The sequence below is a fragment of the Psammomys obesus genome, unplaced genomic scaffold (assembly GCF_907164565.1).
Source record: "Psammomys obesus unplaced genomic scaffold, mPsaObe1.curated_primary_1811, whole genome shotgun sequence".
NCBI classification, from domain to species: Eukaryota; Metazoa; Chordata; class Mammalia; order Rodentia; family Muridae; genus Psammomys; species Psammomys obesus.
This window is the reverse complement of record NW_026591918.1, coordinates 8,749,029-8,770,905: the sequence shown is the minus strand read 5'-3', so window position 1 is coordinate 8,770,905 and position 21,877 is coordinate 8,749,029. Positions and strand designations below refer to the sequence as shown.

Below are 21,877 nucleotides of genomic sequence, written 5' to 3'. Positions count from 1 at the left end.
GGCTGTTACAGGAGAACAACTTCTAGGAGCTGGTGAGGTCTTTGCCATCAGGCCCTTGCAGCTCTATGCTGTCACGGAGCAGTTGCAGCAGGGAAAGCCTACTTGTGCCAGTGGTGATGCCAAGACTGACCTTGGGCACATCCTAGACTTCACCTGTCGCCTTAAGTACCTTAAGGTAAAGATGTGGCAGCTGTGTTGTAGAGAGTTGTTCAGTTGTCTCTCAGGCCTGACGGCTGACGAGCTGGCCGTGTGTGAAGACCAGGGTTTGGGGTTCTCAGTAGGTGAAAGCTGCCCAGTGTTCTTAGCACTGAACTTGTGTCTGTGAGCACCAGGGGTCAGCATGGCCCACAGTCTCAATACTGTTGACGTGGTCAAAGCTTTGACTGTGACAGCTGTTGCCACATTGACTCAGGCTTGCAGATCGGGAATGGTTGCAATATCATCCCTAATTTAAATCCATCTTTGGGTCTGGAGAGATGGCTCAGAGGCTAAGAGCACTGGCTGTTCTTCCAAAGGTCCTGAGTTCAATTCCCAGCAACGAAATGGTGTCTCACAACCATCTATAATGAGATCTGGTACCCTTTTCTAATATGTAGGCAGAACACTATGAGTAATAAATAAATCCATCTTTGGTCTCAGGTTTCCGGCACAGAAGGACCTTTTGGGACCAGCAATATTCAGGAGCAGCTCCTGCCCTTTGATCTTTCAATATTTAAGTCTCTTCATCAGGTGGAGGTAAGGCCCTCTGTTGCTGGCAGGGCTACACAGCGCATCTTACACCTATTGTCTGTGTGTAGGAATGGTTGTGATAGCAGTGGGAAGGTGCTGTTGCTTTGTATTTGGCAGTAGATTGGCAGACTCTATCCAAGTAAAGCAAGCCCCTTCCTCTAAAGTCAGAGAGGGCCTTTTCTGTGCTTAGCTGGTCGTAGTTCTCCAACCCTGCTGTAGGCAGAGCACCAGAGCCTAGTTCCCTCTGGCCTCTCAGAGAGTCACAGACAAGTGTCATTCAGTGTAAGTCATGGAAATCATCCCAAAGGCTAGGCAGAGGTCATTCCAAGTCTTTGTTTTCCAACTCAAAGGGCCTTGAAGGCTCCCACACCTACCAAGAAAGTACTTTATATTACTTTCTACCAAATTCTGGTTCGTAACACTAATTTTGTTGTCTTTTTTTTTTTTTTTTTAAGAAAGGGAGTCAGTAATAAACAATAAAAGCTGTTTCAAACCATGTGTTTCTTGAGCTTGGCTTTTTTTGTTCAGTTTTTCTACCCTGTGTCCATTTATTCTTGGTCTAATCTCCCCAGCTGCTCTGTGAAGCATAGATGCTTTTCTTCTCAGTTTACAATTGAGGAAAGTGAGGTTTAGGAAGATGAGGAAGTTGGGTCAGGATATTGAATTTGAACTCCAGAGTCTCTTCCCATTGACCTGTCCTTGCCTGAGGACAGTGGGACAGTTTAGGAAAGTAGAAGAGATGCTCCATGTACTTTGGAAGAAACTTCCCCTTGTTCCCCAGCACCGATTCCTATGTTCCACCTTTTCTGTTTACTCAGCCATTCCCCGGCCACTCCCTTAACCAAGAAAATGGAATTTGTGGCGAGACTCTATTTTTGATGCAGGGTCTCATTGTGTAGCTCTGGTTGTCCTGGAGCTCACTATGTGGATGAGACTAGCCTCGAACTCACAAAGATCTGCCTGGCTCTGCCTCCTGAGTGCCGAGATTAAAGGTGTGCACCACTACACCTGGTTAGATGCCTTTATTACTAGATGCTTAAAACATTTAATGAGCACTGCGTAGCACTAGGAAGCAAAAACGACCAAATTTTTTTGTTTTTGTGTTTTGAGACAGAGCTATGTAGCCCTGGCTGTCCTGGAACTTGCTCTGTAGACCAGGGTGAACTCAGAGATCCGCTGAACTCTGCCTCCTGAATGTAGGGTAACAGAGGCCAAGTTTTGAGTCACCTTTTGTCAAAGGATTTGGGCTTGCCTGGGGGATGAACACCTAACCCCTGGCCCTTCTGGGGGATCAAGATGCTGTTCCTGAGGCACAGCTGTTCTTTGTTCCAGATAAGTCATTGTGATGCTAAGCATATCCGAGGGTTGGTCACCTGCAAGCCAACTTTAGCCACATTGAGTGTCAGATTCTCAGCAACCTCCATGAAGGTGAGTTCTGCCTTGTTTCTGCCTGGGGCTTGGCCTGTGGGGTACAGCCTTTATTTAGTGAAACTGATAGAACTTCCTGGGAAGCCCACAAGGCCTGGTTTAGTGTTCATGTGTGTCTCATCCTCCATGTACTTGAAGAGGAAGGTGACGTGTAGAAGGGCCTTCTCTGGACATGAGTAGCAGAAACAGCTCAGCTGGTAATGTCGGAAGTTTCTTTTACCATCATGTGGATGTGATCTTATAATCCCCCTCTTAGTATAGGGACCATATGTAGTAGCAGATTTTGTGACTTAAGGAATCTGATCAAGATGGGTTTGTTGAAAATTCTTTCTCCTGAGGTTACTGGCTGAAAGGAAAAAGCTGAAGAGAGAACAAAGTGTAGCTACCTTGTCCCTTGGGGTGGTACCCCTTGCCATGTGGTGATCCCATATAAGAAGAAGACATCTTGTAGGCATCAAAAATCAAACCAAAGAGAACTGCTTCCCTCTCTTTTGCTGACTGATGCTCTGTGCTGCTGCTCTCATCTCAGCTGTGATTCTCTATGAAGTAATGGTTAAGGGATCTGCTGTCCACAGTGGAGACCACTCTGAAAGCATGGTTGCCTGGCAACACCATGAATTCAGACCTTCAGCCTCTGACAGGAAAGATATCACCGTATAGCACAGGCCCATGGGGACTTTAGTAGCATTTGTTGCTGAAGTCATGGGGCCAGAACATACCCATGCCGCTGTTGTGCTAAGCCTTAAGGTTATTTCGCAATCACTTAATGGCACATAAACCAAAGCCCCTTTTAATGCAAGCTCATTTCCACATGCTAAATATGCCCCAGCTCTTCCTTAAAATTTGCAGCGCCAGCATGTTCTACTCAGTGTTGCATGAGGCCAAGTGTGCTCAACAGATGTTCTTTCGCAGGAAGTCCTTGTTCCTGAAGCCTCAGAATTTGATGAGTGGGAGCCTGAAGGCACAGCCCTGGAAGGCCCTGTGACTGCTGTCATCCCTACCTGGCAAGCACTGACCACTCTAGACCTGAGCCACAACAGCATCTCTGAGATCGACGAATCTGTGGTATGCTTATAGCCGCCTCTCAAGGCTTTCAGACCTCCCAGGCCCTAGAAATGGCTCCTATATTTGACTTTTTCTGAAGCCCCCGCAACACACAAAAACCTATATTCATTACTCTACACATTATTTGTAGTTTTTAAATTAAATTTTAAAATGAGAATATTTTAAAATGGTGAGTTAATACATAAAGCCAAGTGAAACATATAAACTATGTATGTATTTAATATTTATTACATTTAATATAATCAAACTGTGGTAAGTGATAGTATTCACTCCTAAGGAATAGCAGAAAACTCATTTCCTAGAATATAGGTGTGCCTGTCTTAGAGTGACATCCCAAAGGCCTTAAGAGTGTGATTCTTGGCCAGGCAATAGTGGGGCACACCTTTAATCCCAACACTCAAGAAGCAGAGGCAGGAGGATCTCTCTGAGTTTGAGGCCAGCCTGGTCTAAAGAGTGAGTTCCAGACAGACAGAGTTACACAGAGAAACCCTGTCTGAAAAAAACAAGCAAAAAAAGAGTGTGATTTTTTTTCTGTGCTCTTGGTGGTAGACAGAGTTAAAAAAGAGCGGGCTTCCTTATCTCTCTGGGACAGTACCATTTGTATTACTTAAGCTAGTTGTTCTGTCCAAACACTGGATTCCTTTGGATTTCTGTTGAGTGATCAGGGGGAGTGTCAGTGGTCCTGCAAAGACAGTCAGCTGGGAGTGTATGTTTAGCCACCAGGTACATGGACTCTGTACGGAACGGTCCAGACTCCTTGAGTAATGCTGGACATTCTTTTCTCTCCTAAGAAACTGATCCCAAAGATTGAGTATCTGGACCTGAGTCACAATGGAGTACTAGCTGTGGACAACCTACAGGTAACATCTGCCCACAAGCTCTGTAGGGACCTGCTCTCCTGCTGGGCCCAGAGGCTGAAGAAGCATTGTACTAGGGGGTGGTGAGCAGAGGGGCTGTTGGCTTCCTTTTAGGCTTCTAGGGATGCACTGATTGTTGCTGTAGCTCCCAAGTGTTATAAAAGCTGAGTGTGAAGGTGATAGACAGGCTGATTTCCAGTGTTCACCCCTAACCTGTCTCCAGGGAAAACTACTAGGTTATGGCATGTGAAAAAGGGAAGAGGGCCTTCTCTTACCAACCATTGTCAAAAAGCTGCCTCACAGAACTGGTCCAGTTGATCTGAAAGGGCACAGTGATCTCTGGAGGACTGAACTCAGCTGTCACCCTGTTTCTCCTGCTACTATAGCACCTATACAACCTCGTGCACCTCGACCTGTCCTACAACAAGCTCTCCTCCCTGGAAGGCATGCACACTAAACTGGGCAATGTCAAAACCCTAAACCTGGCTGGCAACTTCCTAGAGAGTCTGAGCGGCCTGCACAAACTCTACTCCCTGGTTAATTTGGACCTCAGAGACAACAGGATCGAGCAGGTGAGCCTCAGCCCTGAGGGCCTTGGGGATCTCAGATTGCTGGACCTTGGTGTTTATTATTTTAAAGAAAAGAAAACCAATAGGATTCTGTTCATTTAAAAGCAGCCATCACATGTATAGTCTGTTGCTGAGGATTTACAAGAAGGGGCCAAATGGCAATGTCTTACAGTTGGAGGAGGTCAAGAGCATAGGCAGCCTGCCATGTCTGGAGCGTGTGGCCTTGCTCAACAACCCTCTGAGCATCATCCCTGACTACCGGACCAAGGTGCTCTCCCAGTTTGGAGAAAGAGCCTCTGAGGTAAGCCCCAGAATGAGCAGCAGAGCAGAGAGACTCAGAGTGAATGCAGTCTGCCTGCATGTGCGTGGCAAGGGAGGGCTGTCCACGCTGCCCTTGTCTGCTTCAAGAGACGTCTGCTCTTCAGACCTGCGGGCCCACTGCTGCCTGCGAGGGGGCGCCTGCAGCTCCCACCCTGCCCACCAGCTGTTTGCTCCCTGCCAGGCTTCATGTGTGCCAGAACTTCAGGCCAGAAGGGCTGCAGGGACACATAGGCACAGAGGGATTGTCTTCAACTTTTAAGAACTGCCTTGGAAGCTGGGAAGTGGTGATGCAAACCTTTAATCTTAGCACTTGGGAGACAGAGGCAGGCGGGCCTCTGAGTTTGAGGCCAGCCTGGTGTGCAGAGCATGTTCCAGGACAGCCAGGGTATACAGAGAAGCCCTGTCTCAAAACACAACAACAACAATGACAAAAATAATGTTGGATATTTTAGGCTAGGGACCTAGACTAAGATGCCTAAAATTAGATAAAGGATTTTTATTTAATTTATATAAGATGCTTGAAATTATCAGTTTCTTGGACAGCTAGTAACCCTGGTGCTTGACTGTAAGCCTTGAGAGGTTTTTTTTTTTTTCTTTTTACTGGGTCAGTCCAGTCCTGTGTCTGCTGCCTACTGGCTACGACTGCAGGTGCCACCATGCTAACCAAGCAGGTCCTTACCCATCTCTACTCCTTTCCCTCAGCCTACAGCAGGCTTTAGCTCCATTTCCATTCTCTCCAATCCATAGAACCTATTTTTTTCAGATCCCAGACCAGAAGACGTCTGAAGGTCTGTTTGTATCCATCTATCTCCAGCCCTTCTCTGCCCCAATCAAGTATCACTTTGTCCACTTTTCCCTATGACAATTTTTCATAAGATGTTGTCTCTTGCTGGAGATGATTGCTTATACCTATAATTCCAAGATTCAGGATCTGAAGGGTTGCCATGGGTGACAGAATGAGACCCTATCTCAAAGAGAGGGAGGGAGGAAGAGAGAGAGAGAGAAACAGACAAACAGACAAAAGAGATGTCTTCCCTTTTTTTTGACTCCAGAGTTGGAAAGCTTCCCTGACTCCATGATGTCTGCACCTGTCTGGTGCCTTGGGCCATACTTTATATGACCTGCCTGCTGCCTGCATCTCCCCCTGCATACCTAGATGGGACTCCTGCCTTCTTCCATACTGTGTCTGTCCCACTAGTCCATTGTCCAGAAGTTTCTCTTCTTGCTCTTTGACAGTCAGTTCTGCCTGAGTTCTGCCTATAAGTAGGGACTCAGTACTTTCGCTCCAGTGTCTCAGACCCCAGGAGGCTACTGCCCCCTCTTAGTGGAAAGAGGCTCCTGAAGATGGATTAAGCAATGTGGGATCTCCATGGGCCCTCTAAGATGGTTCCACGATACTTGTTTGGTGGTGAGGAGCCTCCCTTTGCCTCCAGTATCCTCTTGGGGCCTATAGGATACTCAACCCAGTCTTCAGCAGGATCCCATCATTCTCCCAGTCTGTTTTGCCAGTCTCCACGCTGTAAGCTACTTTCTGGACTTTATAGATCTGTCTAGATGATGCCGTAACCACAGAGAAGGAGCTGGACACGGTGGAAGTGCTGAAGGCCATTCAGAAAGCCAAGGATGTCAAGTCTAAACTGAGCAACACAGAAAAGAAGGTACACATTTTAGGGTAGGGGAATCCAGCCAAGGATGGAGCTTTTCTTGAGGAAACAGCCATGTAATCTCTCAGGTTCTCTGAACATTAGCACCCTACCCCCCATGACCCTGCCTGTGAAACCTGAGGCTGGGTCTGGTGCTCTTCTATTGTGTGAGATAGTTTTCAACATCCTCTGGTTAGATGTTGAGCTCTTTCCTCCTCACTCCTGGCCTTATCAGTTGTGCTCTTCCTCTCCTTTTTCCTCTCCTGGACTAACTCAGTACTCTCCCTCAGGTTGCTGAGGACCCCCGGCTCCCAGCTGCTCCCTGCGTCAGGCCCAGCAGCTCCCCTCCCACTGCAGCTCGCACCTCGGCCTCCCTGCCTCAGCCTATCCTCTCCAACCAAGGTAATCATGAACAGATCTTGCTCCTAGCTGAGCTGCTCAGTTCTGCCTGCCTCGTAGGCAGCACTGGGCTCGAGAGAGAAATGTTGGCATCTGCTTCCTACAAGGTCAGGCACAGGGAAGTTGGCGCCTTCTGCAGGCTGGCTCCTTGGGTGGCACATGGCAGGGAGGTGCCCAACCTGATTTCAGGGCTGTTGTTTGCTTAAGTGAGGACTCCCTATCCCTTACGTCACATCTAGTTCCTGTAGGGTACCTTGGGGTGTCAGAGAGAACTGAGGCTGCCCTTTGCTCAGGCTCAGGCTGTTGGCTCATAAGGATCTGATCCCTTGCGGGCAGTGTGGGCAGATCAGCTCCTAGAAAGTCCGGCCTTGTTACTTTACTGAGTCTGGAGCCTTGATCCTGACGGGAGAGCTTACTTTTACTGTTGTAATGCCTCTGTGGCACGTAAGGCATGGCCACTCTCCAAAATGCTGCATTTATGGCACCAAGATGGGATGTCTGTCCCCATGGACCTGTGGAAGAACAGTCCTTTTCGTCTGCCTATTGTCTGTGAGCATTTTCAAAGGGCTTTCACCTCTGAACCCAGGCATCCTCGGAGATGAGTGAGTGAACCAGGTGCCATGAGCATGGCTGCCGGCCTGGCCCCAACGGAAGAGGGGCAGGTATGCCGTCCCAAGTGGAGCTGAGAGGCTTGGGACACGCAGGAAAGAACGCCGCCCGCCCAGGCTCCTGGAGACGCAGAACTTGGTGTGAGGTCTTGGGAAAGTAATTTGGCCCTAGGTTTTAAGAGCCAGCAATAATGTGTCTACTCCTTAACCTGGTGACCCCACTGGAGAAAACTTCTAGAGAGGGCTAAGATACTGGGGAAGGGGAACGTCTCCCCACTCACTCGCAGCACTGAACTGTGGCATGCACACCAAGGAGGGCAGGGAAAGGCAGCTGCGGCACAGAACTCGACCGCAGTCCTGGCAGGAGAGAAGACTGAGCTACAAAAAAGACAGCATGTGCTTAGGCTAAGGCGAAAGCCCAGCGCACAGCAGCCTGAAGTCACGACTGTGAGGTACAGAAGAGAAGCATGAAAATGGAATGGTAGAGCTAGGTGCCAGCACATGTACCCATTGGCTTTGTCAAACTTTTGACAACATTTTTTTATTTTTATTTTATTTTTTCATAAAAGAGGAAGAAAGTTTGAGCTTCTGTGAGGAAGCTTGCCTGACCTCTCTTCAGGTCTCCACAGTGTTAATGATACTACGTAGAAAGCATGCAACCACAGACTTCTGGGGACAGGGTGATACTAAGGTCCCAAGGTCCAGGATGTAACCTAGCATTTGTTGAATCAATGCATATGTGCAAGTGTGCTTGCGTGTGCGCGTGTGTGTGCATGCATGAGTGCGTGGACAATCAAGTGAAGAGCAAGTTGGCCAAGAGCAGATGCTGGCTAGGCAGGAGGAATGGTTGTCTCCTCCAGGCCACAACTGCCAGCAGCCCTCTACCTTGTGGTGTTGAAGTCTGCAGCAGCCTGGGGCGAGCCTCATGTACCCCTTCCTTGCTGCCCTTTCACCCCTGGGTGCTCTGTAGTCATTGGACACTGAGAGATGTTGTCGCATATCTACACCTCTTTAAATAAAACTACAGTGGATGTCGTTGTGTGCACATCTCTTTCCTTTGGGTGAGAAATGACCCAGGTCAAACCCCTGTGTGAGGGCTCCTGGTGCTCCCTATCCCATCTGCTGAGTGGCCCTTTCTGACCACTTGTTTGTGCAGGCCATGGTCCAGGAAGGAAGTGGACAGACTGTCCTGTCTGCATTTCCTCATACCCAAACAAGGCCGGGGGGGTGAGGGGGTAGTAGCAAGAAAACACTGCTTTTTTTTTTTTTTTTTTTTTTTTTTTTTGCCTCATAAGTGTGAGGCATTCACATACATGTGTGTTTGGCCATATGTTACCAGAGCTGGCCTGGTTGAACAGAAATTTTTCTGTGTGAGGACAGCCTTACTAACCTACCCTGGTCACTCCCTGACTGACCTATAGAGAACATACATGTGAAAAAAATTGGACATTCAAGCCTGCCTGAAGTGGGTACTGTCTGGAAAACAGCAGGACTCTGGTCATCGCAACTGTTAGAGCAGTGGAAGAGTGTGGCTGACAGGGGCCAGTGTGGAAAAAGCCAGAGTTCATGCTCCAGCCCTGCCTGGGGGCTGGGAAGGCTGTTGTAGAAATGATAGGAGCAGGCAGCTGAGTTCATGTTCCGTCTTCCTGGCTGTGAGATCCCAAGCAGCCTGTAGCCTCTTGGAAGCTGTTTTCTCAACCATCAAGTGGACACATCCTACCTTCATCAATTCTAAGATGCATACATTTCCACCCTGTGACTTCTCTGAAATTGAGATGCGTCTTTCAGTCAGTGGCGTCCCCTAGTTGCTGTCAGCCAGCTGGTAATCGTGATGGAGTCGTGGGAAAACCTTCCGTGGACATCTGCTATGACCAAGATGGCACCGTATCCACACATCTTAGATTTGATGAAATGTGGTAAATAACAAGAGGTGTGCATGGGCTAATGCTGGGGAAGCGGTTAGCACTACTAAGGCTCAACAGGATTGGTCAGTAGGGGCGTCTTCCTGCATCCTGAGTTGGGGTTTCAGGACAGCACCTCTAGGTATATGGAGCCACTTGGGGAGAAGACTGTATGTGTAAGAAGAACAAGGGAGAACAGTTTGGGAATACTTTAGGACTGCAGCAGAGGTGGTATCAGGAATCTTGAAAGCTGGGTTGGGTTGAGATATTTCAGTAGCAGGAGCAAAGCTGGCCGCTTGGTGCATGGCTATGTGCTTGCCCCCTTTCTGCTTCAAAGCCTTTGCGGCTTAGCTTCATGGCGGGTATCTGGGTTTGGGCTGCCTGCTTACCCTTTGGACAGAGGACATGGGCTGTGTGAGTTGTCCTTTTTGAGGCAGCAGTCAGGCTGAACATGATACATGTGGGGCGCTTGAGGGTTCAGTCACTTCACTGGGCCATGGCGGCTGTTGAGAAGCATAGCCAGGCTGTGGAGGCAGGCCTCTTCTAGAGCAGCTAGCTGTAGTTTGAAACATGTTTTGTTGCTGTTGTTGTTGAAGTGGGGGGAAGGGGTTCCCCCTTAACTGGTTGCAAACTGGAATGAAATGATGGATAGGACAGGCTATTCGCAAAGTACCTTCAGTGTGGCTTAGATAACCAGTGCATTTCAAGGAGCTTAAGACCACTGCTGCCTGTGGGAAGTAGTGCAGGGCACTGTGGACCCAAGTCTGCACAGCCTGGCTTCCTGGTGAAGCGTCCTACACTAGCGATTTGCGAGCCCTGCAGAGATGTCAGATGAAAGCACATGGTCACTTACAGTCCTTTCCTTGGACAGTGTTCTAGTATGTCCAAAACTATTGATAAATATATCACCAAAATGCTTTCCTGACAGGTGGACCAGCTTGTACCCCAGTGTCTACTTCTTCCTAATTAGTCTGGGCCAGGCTGCATGATGTAACATGCCATAGTAAGAGAAAAAGTAGTCTCCTGTTTGACTTTGTCTTTCTTTGTGTAAGCATTGTTTTATGTTATATCTGTCGGCCATTCTTCCCTGGAATGTTTGTTCACAGTCTTTGTGTTAGCTCACTCCCCATTTTTGTAATCTGTAAGAACTCCTTATAGATTAATATACAGGTCTTTGTTTATATTCCAAGCTTTTTTTTTTTTTTTTTTTTCTGTACATTTCTGTCTTTGGAGTGTACCTCTAGAGGTTTGGTCTTCTTGACTCCCTGCCCTGCTTGTCTGGTCAGGAAACCTCTCCCTGACACTAAAGAGCAGCATCTGGCTCCATCTTGAGTTACTGAGGAGTTACTAAATTGTTGCATTTTTTTTTTTCTGTAACCCATATGATAATTTGGGGTCTGGCTAGTGTCCGGCTGTGCTGTGAGCCCAAGGCCTAACCTCTTGTTGAACAGCTGCTCTTCCTGCCCACCTGCCTGCCCCATCTCTGCAGGAATCATGTTCGTACAGGAAGAGGCCCTGGCCAGCAGCCTGTCATCCACTGATAGTCTACCTCCCGAGGACCGGCCCATTGCCCAAGACTGCTCTGACTCCTTGGAATCTATCCCCACAGAACAGGTAATGCCCTCTCCTGCTCCTGAGGGCACTGTTCTCAGCTATCCTGCTGCTGCCTGATGTTGTTCACAGTGAGATGTGGCCTGGTTGAGGTGTGGCACGTGTTGCTAGGGCTTCTGGGCTACTTTGTATGACATGCAGTCTTTTCTTGGATGTGTCTCTAGTGTAGTCATCTTAATAGACCAGGTGACTGAGGGTTTGTTTGGCCTCCTCCACCTCATGGGAACAGGCAGTACTGTCTCTTGGGCCCTGAGGGACAAGAAAGGTGGGAATTCTTTGGGTACCCATGAGCTGGTTGTCCAAGGGGAATTTACCCTAATGCCTAGCACCCTGAGACCACTCTGTCCTCTCCCACCTGTCACCTCGGTGGTCTGAACAGTGTGACTCTAGCACTTCTTTGTAGTTGTTGTACAGGCTTCTGGGGCCCATTTCTGTGTCCCTTGAAAAGAGGGGTGAAAAATGAGTGCTTGGTTTGTGTCCTTGATGCCTGAACCTCCCTGCTCCACTATTCTGCACAGCTAGGGTCATGGCCATGTGATGGTCTGTCCTACCTCCTGAGTACTAACTCATTGCCAGTCTTAGGGGAGACCTTAAGGAGAGTAGGTCCTGTGACCTAGTCTTAACCCGATATGCAAGAAAGTATTGGGGGCCCTTCCCAGACCACTTTTCATCATGTGCGCTGCTGGCTGCCTGGGACCAGGCCAAAGCTCCTGGACACTTGGGTGGCACAAAGAACGCCAAATGCCAGACCTCCACAGAAACAGGCTCTGGTCCATGGTTGGGCACGTAAACTCAGGTCAGACAGGTGGGAGAGCCAGCCCTGCCGAACATTAGCAGGATAACCAAACGAGCATTGTCCCAAGTTCTGAGCACACCCAGAGAGGAGTATGGAGGTAGCATAGCTGAGGGCCAGTGCCCAGTAAGTGCCAGGAACAGCTGCTGCAGGCAGCTCACTGTTTTCTCCTCTGTCAGGTGGCTTCTGAAGATATAAGGGATGTGCCAGGAGCTGTTGGTGGTGCAAGGTAAGGAAGAGGTGAGAAAATCAACCAGGCCAGCTGCATGGCCTTCCATGCTCTCAGCTGCAGACTGAGCAGCCAACTGGTGTTTGTTGATAGCCTGTCTGCAGAAGCCCTTCTCTGACGAAGCCCAGTTGAGATGAGCTCTGTCCATCTGTGCTTCCTCAACTGCCTAATTCACATTATCTTACTCTGGACGTTGGCAAGTCAAACCAGTTCAGCCACAGTCTGTTTTGTACTGTGAGCAAAGAATAAGTGTTCTCTTTTGGTTTGTGGGGTTCTTTGTTTTATCTTTTGAAACAGGGTCTCACTTTAGCTCTGGCTGGCCTAGATCTTGCTATGCAGCTCAAGGTAGCCTCGTTCATGCTGCTCCTCCTCCCTTAGTCGCCTCAGTGCAGGGTTACAAAAGTAAGCCACCCCACTTTGTTGGTAATTATAGTTTTGTTTTTTGTTTTTTTTTGTTTGTTTGTTTGTTTGTTTGTTTTTTGTCTTTGAGACAGGGCCTATCTGTAGCCCTGACTGCCATGGAACTTGTTATCTAGACTGGGCTGGCCTTGAATTCACAGATGGCCTGCCTCTGCCTCCTATTGGCTATGATTAAAGGTATGTGTCATCATACCTGCCTGTTGCTGCTTTTTGTTATTATTGTTGTTTTAAGATTTGTTTCTGTTTTCTGGGTGTGGTGGTGCACTTTGTTAATCCTAGTACTCAAGAGGCAGAAGCAAGCACACCTCTATGAGCTCAAGGATGGCCTTGTCTACACAGCAAGTTCCGGAACAGCCAAAACTACATAGAAAGATCCTGTCTCAAAACAGACAAGCAAAAAAAATTGCTTATTTTTGTTTTAAGTGTATGAATATTTGCTTGCATTTATGTGTGTGTGTGTGTGTGTGTGTGTGTGTGTGTGTGTGTGTGTGTGCGCGCGCGCGCGCGCGTGCGCACGTGCACAGCATATGTATGCGTGGTGCCTCTCAAGGCCGAGGTAGGGCATCACATCTCCTGTAACTGGAATTACAGATGGTTGCTAGCTAGTATGTGGATGCTGAGAAACAAACCTAGATTCTCTGCAAGAACTCTGAGTACCCTTAACTACTGAGCCAGCTATTGAACCTTTGATTACTACATTCTTAAGTGATTGTTTAAACAAAATTACATGGATAGGACCAGCATACACATCATGAAATATTAGCTCCTTGGCCCTTTACAGGTATATTTTTATTTGTTTGTTTAATTTTTTGCTTTTGTTTTCTGAGACAGTGTTTCTCTGTGTAGCCCTGTCTGTCCTGGAACTCACTCTGTAGATTAGGCTGACCTCGAACTAAGATCCACCTGCCTCTGCCTCCCAAGTTCTGGGATTAAAGGCGTGCACCACTACTGCCTGGCTTTATTTTTATTTGTTTCTTTGTTTGTTTATAGGCAGGATCTCCATATAGCCCTGGTTGGCGTAGGACTCAGACAGGCTGGCTTCAAACACACAAATCCGCTTGCCTCTGCCTCCCCAATTCTGGGATTAAAGGCTTGTGCCACCATCCCTGGCTACAGAAGCGTATTTCCAATTTTTGTTCATGAGAGGGTTGTACAGGTCAAGAGGGGCTAAAATTTAAATGTGAAGGTCTAGGACCCACCCAACTTGATTCACTGCCTTGGAAAGCCAGAATGTCAACCAAGAAATTCACACCTTGTTGCACTTGTAGCGCTTGTTGCCTCTTTGAAACCTGGCAGCCTCCAAATGACAGAAGCCTACATAGTACTTTTGTGGTGGAAGCCAGCCTGGTTTGGGCAGGTTGTACTGGATAGTCGTGATCCGAGTAGAAGCCACTTGATAGGCTCAGCTGTGTGAGAGGCTTAGGAAACCCATGAATTGGCTTCCCAGGGCTTAGGGCCCTACAGCAGACTAGGGAATAGAATGCCCCTGTGTGCCTGACCCAGTCTCTTCTTGCACAGCCCAGAACATGCAGAGCCAGAGGTTCAGGTGGTGCCTGGGTCAGGCCAGATCATCTTCCTGCCTTTCACTTGCATTGGCTACACAGCCACCAATCAGGACTTTATCCAGCGCCTTAGCACACTGATCCGCCAGGCCATTGAGCGGCAACTCCCTGCGTGGATTGAGGCTGCCAACCAGCGAGAGGAAGCCCAGGGAGAGCAGGGTGAGGAGGAGGAGGAGGAAGAGGAGGAAGAGGAAGAGGAAGAGGAAGACGTTGCTGAGAACCGCTACTTTGAAATGGGACCCCCAGATGTAGAAGAGGAAGGCAGTGGCCAGGGAGAAGAGGGGGATGAGGAAGATGAGGACGAGGAGGCTGAGGAGGAACGCCTGGCTCTGGAGTGGGCCCTGGGCGCTGACGAAGACTTTCTTCTGGAGCACATCCGCATCCTCAAGGTGCTGTGGTGCTTCCTGATCCACGTGCAGGGCAGCATCCGCCAGTTTGCTGCCTGCCTTGTGCTCACCGACTTTGGCATCGCTGTCTTTGAGATCCCACACCAAGAGTCTCGAGGCAGCAGCCAACACATCCTCTCATCCCTGCGTTTTGTCTTCTGCTTCCCACATGGCGACCTCACCGAGTTTGGCTTCCTCATGCCGGAGCTGTGCCTGGTGCTCAAGGTGCGGCACAGTGAGAACACGCTCTTCATCATCTCGGATGCTGCCAACCTGCACGAGTTCCATGCTGACCTGCGCTCCTGCTTTGCCCCACAGCACATGGCCATGCTGTGCAGTCCCATCCTCTACGGCAGCCACACCAGCCTGCAGGAGTTCTTGCGCCAGCTGCTCACCTTCTACAAGGTGGCTGGTGGCTCTCAGGAGCGCAGCCAGGGCTGCTTCCCCGTCTACCTGGTCTACAGTGACAAGCGCATGGTCCAGACAGCTGCCGGCGACTACTCGGGCAACATCGAGTGGGCCAGCTGCACGCTGTGCTCGGCTGTGCGGCGCTCCTGCTGCGCACCTTCTGAAGCCGTCAAATCTGCTGCCATCCCCTACTGGCTGCTGCTCACTCCCCAGCATCTTAATGTTATCAAGGCCGACTTCAACCCCATGCCCAATCGTGGCACCCACAATTGCCGCAACCGCAATAGCTTCAAGCTTAGCCGTGTGCCACTCTCCACTGTGCTGCTAGACCCCACTCGCAGCTGCACCCAGCCTCGGGGGGCCTTCGCGGATGGCCATGTGCTTGAGCTGCTTGTTGGCTACCGCTTCGTTACCGCCATCTTTGTGCTGCCCCATGAGAAGTTCCACTTCCTGCGAATCTACAATCAGCTCCGGGCCTCGCTGCAGGACCTGAAGACTGTTGTCATTGCCAAGACTCCTGCAGCTAGGCCAAGATCCCAAAGCCCCCTCACGGGTGGCCAGCCTGCCAAGAGCAGGGCCAGGTGAGACTAGTGCGGGCTCTTGGGACTTGGAGCATGGGATTAGCTTGGTGTGATCTCTGGGCATTTGTACTTTGTGGGAGTCTCCCTTCACTTTGCCCTTCCCACTTCTCTCCAGCCCTGACCACCCTCAGCCCTTGCCTCCATGGACTTAGTACCCAGTGCTCCAGATCTCCAGAGTTTAAAAGCAGCCCAGGCAAGCTATGTCACGCAGGACAGGTGAAGGGAGCCAGCACTGTCTCGTCAGTGGGGAGCCATCACTTTGTCCCTGGCCCTACCCCTGTCCTGTCACAGACTCCAGCATGGTTTCTGGGGATTGTCTTCCTCCTTCACAAGGGCTGGCTCTTTACAGCCTCCTTTACAGCGGCTGGCTCTGTCAGCATGGGACTGCTTGAGATCTCCCATTCCTGAGACCAGCCCTCAAGCTTATTTTTTATAAAGTTCTTCTCAGGAAGGACTGAGTTATAGCTAACTTGGGAGCCCCTCCCAAATAACCTGAAGATCAGAGTATCTGAGTAGGTCATCTTTTCTTCAGGAGAGAGTGAGATACTCAGCAGGGAGGAGCTGGCAGTTTTAGCCTGTTCTTGCTCTCCCTCTCCCATTGGATTCCTTGTGAGTGCCCCTGCTCTCTGTTGCCGGATTTCCTCACCTGTGGAGGGGAGGGTCTAATAGTTCATGTTCTTTATCCTGGCAAAGTGCTGCTACTCCGTCTTCACCTCTGGTTCTCCTTAGCATCTCCTGGCTCACCTCTCTGCCCTCAGTCAGTCCCCAGCTGATCCAAAGGGCTTTCAACTCTTACAGCTAAATCCAGTGCCCCTCTTAGACCTTATAAGAGATAAGGTGCCGGTCCCCTTACCATATGAGGCTGAGGTGGTATGCACCTTGTCCTTCTTCTGAGCTACCACAAGCCTAGCTTGCTTCTGGGACTGCTGCAGAAACCAGGTCTTCTATCTATGCACACTCACGACGGCTGGAGAGTAGCCCAGCAGCTTCATGGGGCATTTGGCCAGATGCAAGATCACAGTCCCAGGGCGCGCAGCAGGTGGTCTGGATCTGATGGATGGAGAGGGCAGCATCCAAAGACCCCACCCCTTGCCTGGGCGTGGCCTTGCGGGCTGAGTGCTGGAGACTACTGGCTCCCATGAAATTTAGTTTTTGAGCATTAGCAGGTATTATGGCTGGGACAGGCCAGTGACAGCCCACCACTGTGTGCACTGGTGGCTGAGCAGGCTAAGTGCGTGGATCACCTAAAGACACGCCCAGAACAAACCGAAGACCATTTTGAGTTTTGGGTCTCACCTCTTCTTGCATGCACACACCCAGGTTCTAACCTTGGGTTCTTGGGTAAGTTTTCGGGGGGGGAGTGTCATTTCTAATATATCTGACACCTTGTACCCAAGTCATAACCCTGAAGTGGCCTTTCTGACACCTCTGAAATGCTTTCAAAATGAACTTTTGAGTCCATGAGCCAAAGCCATTATTACATGTGTATGGCTGGCTCAGCCCTGATGTGCTCAGCTCTGCCCACATCTGCTCAAGGAAAGGGCCTGGTGCTCTCCCTCTGCTGTGTGGTCTTCCTGTGCAGAACCTGGTGATGAAATAGATGACCAGTGACGCCAAGGGTAGCATGTGGTGTTCAAGTGACCGTCACAGGATGGTGCTGTGCATAGGACAGGAGCCTCTGTGGGGCCCGCATGCTTACTTGGCATTTCTTGACTCACTGGGGATGTAGTGGTGAGCAGCGGCTGCAGGAGGCCCCAGCAGAAGCTTCGGCTCCGGTTCCGGCTCCAACTGCAGTCCCACCAATGGCTCCAGCTCCAGTCCCAGCAGAGGCCGTGGCTCCAGTTCCAGCTCCTGTAGCAGTCCCAGTAGAAGACCCAGTTCTGTCTGCAGCAGAGGCTCCGGCCCCAGTGGAGGCCCCAGCAGAGGCCCTGGCACAAGCAGAGGCCCCTGCCCCGTACCCAAGCGAGCGCCTGATCCAGTCCACATCTGAGGAGAATCAGATCCCCTCTCACCTGCCAGTCTGCCCATCGCTGCAGCACATTGCCAGCCTTCAGGGGAGTGCCATTGTTGAGCTCTTCCACAGCAGCATTGCCGAGGTATTGGCCCCGGTGCTGGCCTTAGTGGCTGGCATTTGTGTGGAGAGAGGGATGGCCTCTGCTACGGTACCAGTCAGCCCCCTGGGTAGGGCAGAGCTTGTGTGGGGACATCCTCAGGTCCCAGATTTCTCTGACATAATGTGGTCCCCAGCTTCATCTGCTCACAGGATTGAGGACCTGGGCCAAGAGGTCTGCCACTCAACTCCAGCCAGGTGTGTCCTCTGTCATACCTGAGTCTGTAGCCCTGGTCCAGGTATATCTCCCCATGCCTACTCCTTTTTTCGAAAAATGTGATGAGCTTCCTGTCTCCTCATCCAAGGCCATGAGCAGCCCCTGGGACACAGGACTCGTTATAGTAGCAGGCTGAGGGAATGGGAGGGTTGTGCTGCCTGGAGTCTCAGGGCGTGCTCTAGGAAGGAAGGTGTGGCCTGCCCCACCCCCCATCCTGCAGGCTCCCACATCACCTCTCTGCCCAGGTGGAAAACGAGGAGCTGAGGCACCTCCTGTGGTCATCAGTGGTGTTCTACCAGACCCCGGGGCTGGAAGTGACCGCCTGTGCGCTGCTGTCCACCAAGGCCGTGTACTTCATACTGCACGATGGCCTCCGCCGACACTTCTCAGAGCCACTGCAGGGTAGGCATGCCAGCCTGCAGGTTAGGAGCCAGCTGTGGATCTGGGTAGACACGGGCGCAGAACCGTCACCTGAGGAAGGCCGTGACACTAGCTCCTCCCCCTCAGAACTGCCGTGGCGACCTAAGACCAAATGTGAATGTGCCGTGCTAGGGAGTGCTGACACATGCAGGGGTCTGCGGCCTCTGCCTTTTGGATCTCAGTAGGAGCCTCATCCAATGGCTCGGTGGCTCCCCTGAGCTCAGCTACATGAGACTAATAGCCACACCCAGTCTCCTAGCTTGTGGCCAGGCGACATCTCTGCTGGATGTGTTTAACCTCAGCCTCTTCTCTCCATCACAGATTTCTGGCATCAGAAAAACACTGATTATAACAACAGCCCTTTCCACATCTCTCAGTGCTTTGTGTTCAAACTGAGTGACCTGCAGTCAGTCAACGTTGGCCTTTTTGACCAGTACTTCCGGCTGACAGGTAAGTGACCCCGTGTGTTTTGTCCCAGTTTGGGTGAAGGCCAGTGTTAGCAGGGGGCCTCCACCTCGCACATGTAGGTGCACTGTCCCAGCACACGTTATCTCCACTTACAAGCCAGCGACTCGGATGGGAGGAAGCAGCTTCAGGAACTGCTGACATGGCGGGACTCCCGCCCCAGGGTTTATAGCCCGAGGCGGGTGTACCGGGAGCAGCCAGCCCTGACAGCAGCAAAGTGGGCCCCGGGCTTAGGGCAGGATGTTTCTGACTCATACTTCCTGAAAGGAGAGAGCTAAGCTCTTTCTCTAAGGCTTCTGTCCCCTTCCAGAAAACTGTCTCAGCCCTTCCTGCCTGAGATATGGCCATGCTCCCCACCCCAGGCTCCACAGTGCCCTCCCACATGGACCCCCTGGGGCCTGGTTCTCTGTTGGGACCTTGCAGGGGATGGAAGTGGTGGCCTGTACGCATGACCAGCCCCTTCTTGTTCAGGCTCCTCCCCAGCGCAGGTGGTCACATGCCTGACTCGCGACAGCTACCTGACGCACTGCTTCCTCCAGCACCTCATGCTTGTGCTGTCCTCGCTGGAGCGCACACCCTCACCTGAGCCTGCTGACAAGGACTTCTACTCAGAATTTGGGGACAAGAACACAGGTACTCTGACCACCCCCAGAGCCCTCATTGCCTCTGTCTCTCTCTGCCTTTCCCTGTTCTCTGCCTAGCTGGCCAGGCCTTTATCTGGGCCTCTTCCATTGCAGAGACTCCATCCCAGGAGTCCCTCACCCAACCAGCAGATATCTCTCTCCCTCTGGGCTGCTAGCCGGGAGCACCCCCAACCACCTCTCCTTTAGTCCGAGGGTGGTGTACGACTGCTGTTGCATCTAACCCCACCAGAGGCCAGCTCTGGCTTCACCCCCGGTGTCATCCCTTCCTGCAGGGAAAATGGAGAACTATGAGCTGATCCATTCCAGCCGGGTCAAGTTCACCTACCCCAGTGAGGAAGAGGTTGGGGACCTGACCTATATCATCACACAGAAGATGGCTGATGCTGAAAAGGCTCCAGCCCTCAGCATCTTACTGTACATACAGGCCTTCCAGGTGGTCACACCACAGCCTGGGCGGGGGCGGGGCCCGCTGCGCCCTAAGACGCTCCTGCTTACCAGCGCAGAGATCTTTCTTCTGGATGAGGACTATATCCACTATCCATTGCCTGAATTTGCCAAAGAGCCACCACAGAGGGACAGATACCGGCTAGACGACGGCCGCCGTGTCCGGGATTTGGATCGGGTGCTCATGGGCTACCACCCCTACCCACAGGCCCTCACTCTTGTGTTTGATGACTTGCAGGGCCATGACCTCATGGGCAATGTCACTCTGGACCACTTCGGGGAGATGCCAGGCAATCCTGGCAGGGCTGGCCAGGGCCGGGAGGTTCAGTGGCAGGTGTTTGTCCCCAGTGCTGAGAGCCGAGAAAAGCTTATCTCACTGTTGGCACGTCAGTGGGAAACCCTTTGCGGCAGGGAACTGCCTGTGGAGCTCACTGGCTAGTGCACACCACAGCAGCCCTGGCCTCTTGCCAGGTCTGGCCTAGTCTGGTGCCCACAAAGATAAGGAAGCAGGCCTTCTGTGTTCTTTTTAAGGTGTTTGCCCTCCCTTGATTCCTACATTGATTGCCCGTGGACCCCACACAGTTCCCACAGAGAATGTGAACATGTGTGTTCAGTTAATTCTGGGAAGAAGTATGCCAGCCCCACCAGAGTGTCCTTGTGCCATCAGCTCTCCTTGTGTCTCCTGCCTCAGAAGTGGCATGGCCAGACACACCAGCATCGTTTTGTCTGTGATTGATGCCCTTAACGTGGCGCTGTGGACCTGATAACCTTTGTGTCCTTTCCTGAAGTGTCCAGTCCTTTGTTGCTGTTGCTGTCATTGTGGGCGTTTTGCTGCTAATTACGAAGCTGGTAGCAGAGTACACATTGCAAGCTCCCATTTTGTGGCCTTTTCCAAAATGGAGGCCTCCTCAGTTCCAGACGAGAGGAAGTCCTATAGGGAGTTCCCAGGTCATGGGTCCAAGAGGAGCCAGTGCAGGGGACCTAGAGCTGCCAGCACCAAGCGTAATTCCTGATGCCTATTTTCTCAATTCTAATAAAGCAGACTTTGACACAGTCTGGGTTTTCTGGGTCATAAATAACTGGGGTCCCGAAAGGTCTTCAACTAAGGGCATGGTCAACGTGAGGGAGGCTGGAGACAAGAAGGAAGAGAAGGGAGGGGATGTGTGGAGAGTCCTGGACAGGGCTATGCTGGGCTGTGGTCCAACCATGAGCCTAGGCAAAGAATAGTCCCTGAAGCTCTTCAGGCCAACCCTCCCACAGCAGCCCACAGCCCCTCTGTCATTTCCTCGGGTGTCCTGCAACTGGGTCTAGCCCCAGCCTAAGGGTGAGACTGGGATTGCTAATCTGTGTGTGACCAGAGTCTGATAAAGATGGCGAGTGAATGGCAACAGGAAATGGACCAGATGGTGGACAGTGGCAAGAAGACCCTGCTCCTCTCTGCTGGTATTCATGCAAGAAGGTTGGGAGTTATCCCAGGGGCCCTACCAAGTAGAACCAACACCTGTACCCCACCTCTGGACCAGGCAGGGTTGTAAGAGAGGTAAGATGGGCTTAGAGTGGCTGGCTAGGCCCCAGGTTCTATTCCAATGACCCTCTGTGTGTGTGTGTGTGTGTGTGTGTGTGTGTGTGTGTGTGTGTGTGTGTGTATACAGTGGGATTCTAGCAAGGAGACCTGCTGCCTGTCAGAAAGGGTGTGGAGGGGGAGCAAGAAGCCAAAAAAGAGTTAACCTCAGTGCCTCCTACCCAGAACCAAAGGCCAGGCCAGCCCTCTGCACTGGCAAGATGGGGCATGCCAAAGAAGAACAGGAAAGCATGTGGCCCTGGGTTCCATTCCCAGGGTCACAGCATCCACTCACAAATGCAAAGGAGTGACAACACATGCCGTAGCCCTAATGCAGGCAAGAGCTGAGGCAGGAAGACGGTGAGACCCCAGCAGCCTGCACACAGCAAGACCCTTGTCTTTAAGAAACAATAAAGACCTGCTGACTGTAATCCCAGCACTTTGAGGCCAGCTGACCTACACCGCAAATCTTTAGTCAAGGTTGTTACAGAGACCCTGTCTCAGAA

General features: G+C 51.0%; 1 protein-coding gene across 2 annotated transcripts in view; it reads left to right on the top strand.

Moving 5' to 3' along the window:
* The window catches only part of Nisch (nischarin), a 35,835-nt gene extending 14,972 nt beyond the window's left edge, over positions 1-20,863 (top strand). The window contains exons 5-21 of one of the 2 annotated variants that reach the window (XM_055612472.1): positions 12-175; positions 640-735; positions 2,062-2,157; positions 3,070-3,222; positions 4,014-4,082; positions 4,466-4,651; positions 4,821-4,949; positions 6,514-6,627; positions 6,903-7,014; positions 11,010-11,134; positions 12,104-12,153; positions 14,092-15,510; positions 17,240-17,606; positions 18,083-18,239; positions 18,579-18,707; positions 19,194-19,355; positions 19,639-20,863. In XM_055612472.1, coding sequence (XP_055468447.1) covers positions 12-175; positions 640-735; positions 2,062-2,157; positions 3,070-3,222; positions 4,014-4,082; positions 4,466-4,651; positions 4,821-4,949; positions 6,514-6,627; positions 6,903-7,014; positions 11,010-11,134; positions 12,104-12,153; positions 14,092-15,510; positions 17,240-17,606; positions 18,083-18,239; positions 18,579-18,707; positions 19,194-19,355; positions 19,639-20,249 — 4,139 coding nt within the window. In that variant the 3' untranslated portion in view covers positions 20,250-20,863. Of the gene's footprint in view, positions 1-11; positions 176-639; positions 736-2,061; positions 2,158-3,069; positions 3,223-4,013; positions 4,083-4,465; positions 4,652-4,820; positions 4,950-6,513; positions 6,628-6,902; positions 7,015-7,597; positions 8,655-11,009; positions 11,135-12,103; positions 12,154-14,091; positions 15,511-17,239; positions 17,607-18,082; positions 18,240-18,578; positions 18,708-19,193; positions 19,356-19,638 lie in introns of those variants that run through there. The other variant, XM_055612471.1, reaches the window with a different exon arrangement.
* The last annotated feature ends 1,014 nt before the right edge of the window (positions 20,864-21,877 follow it).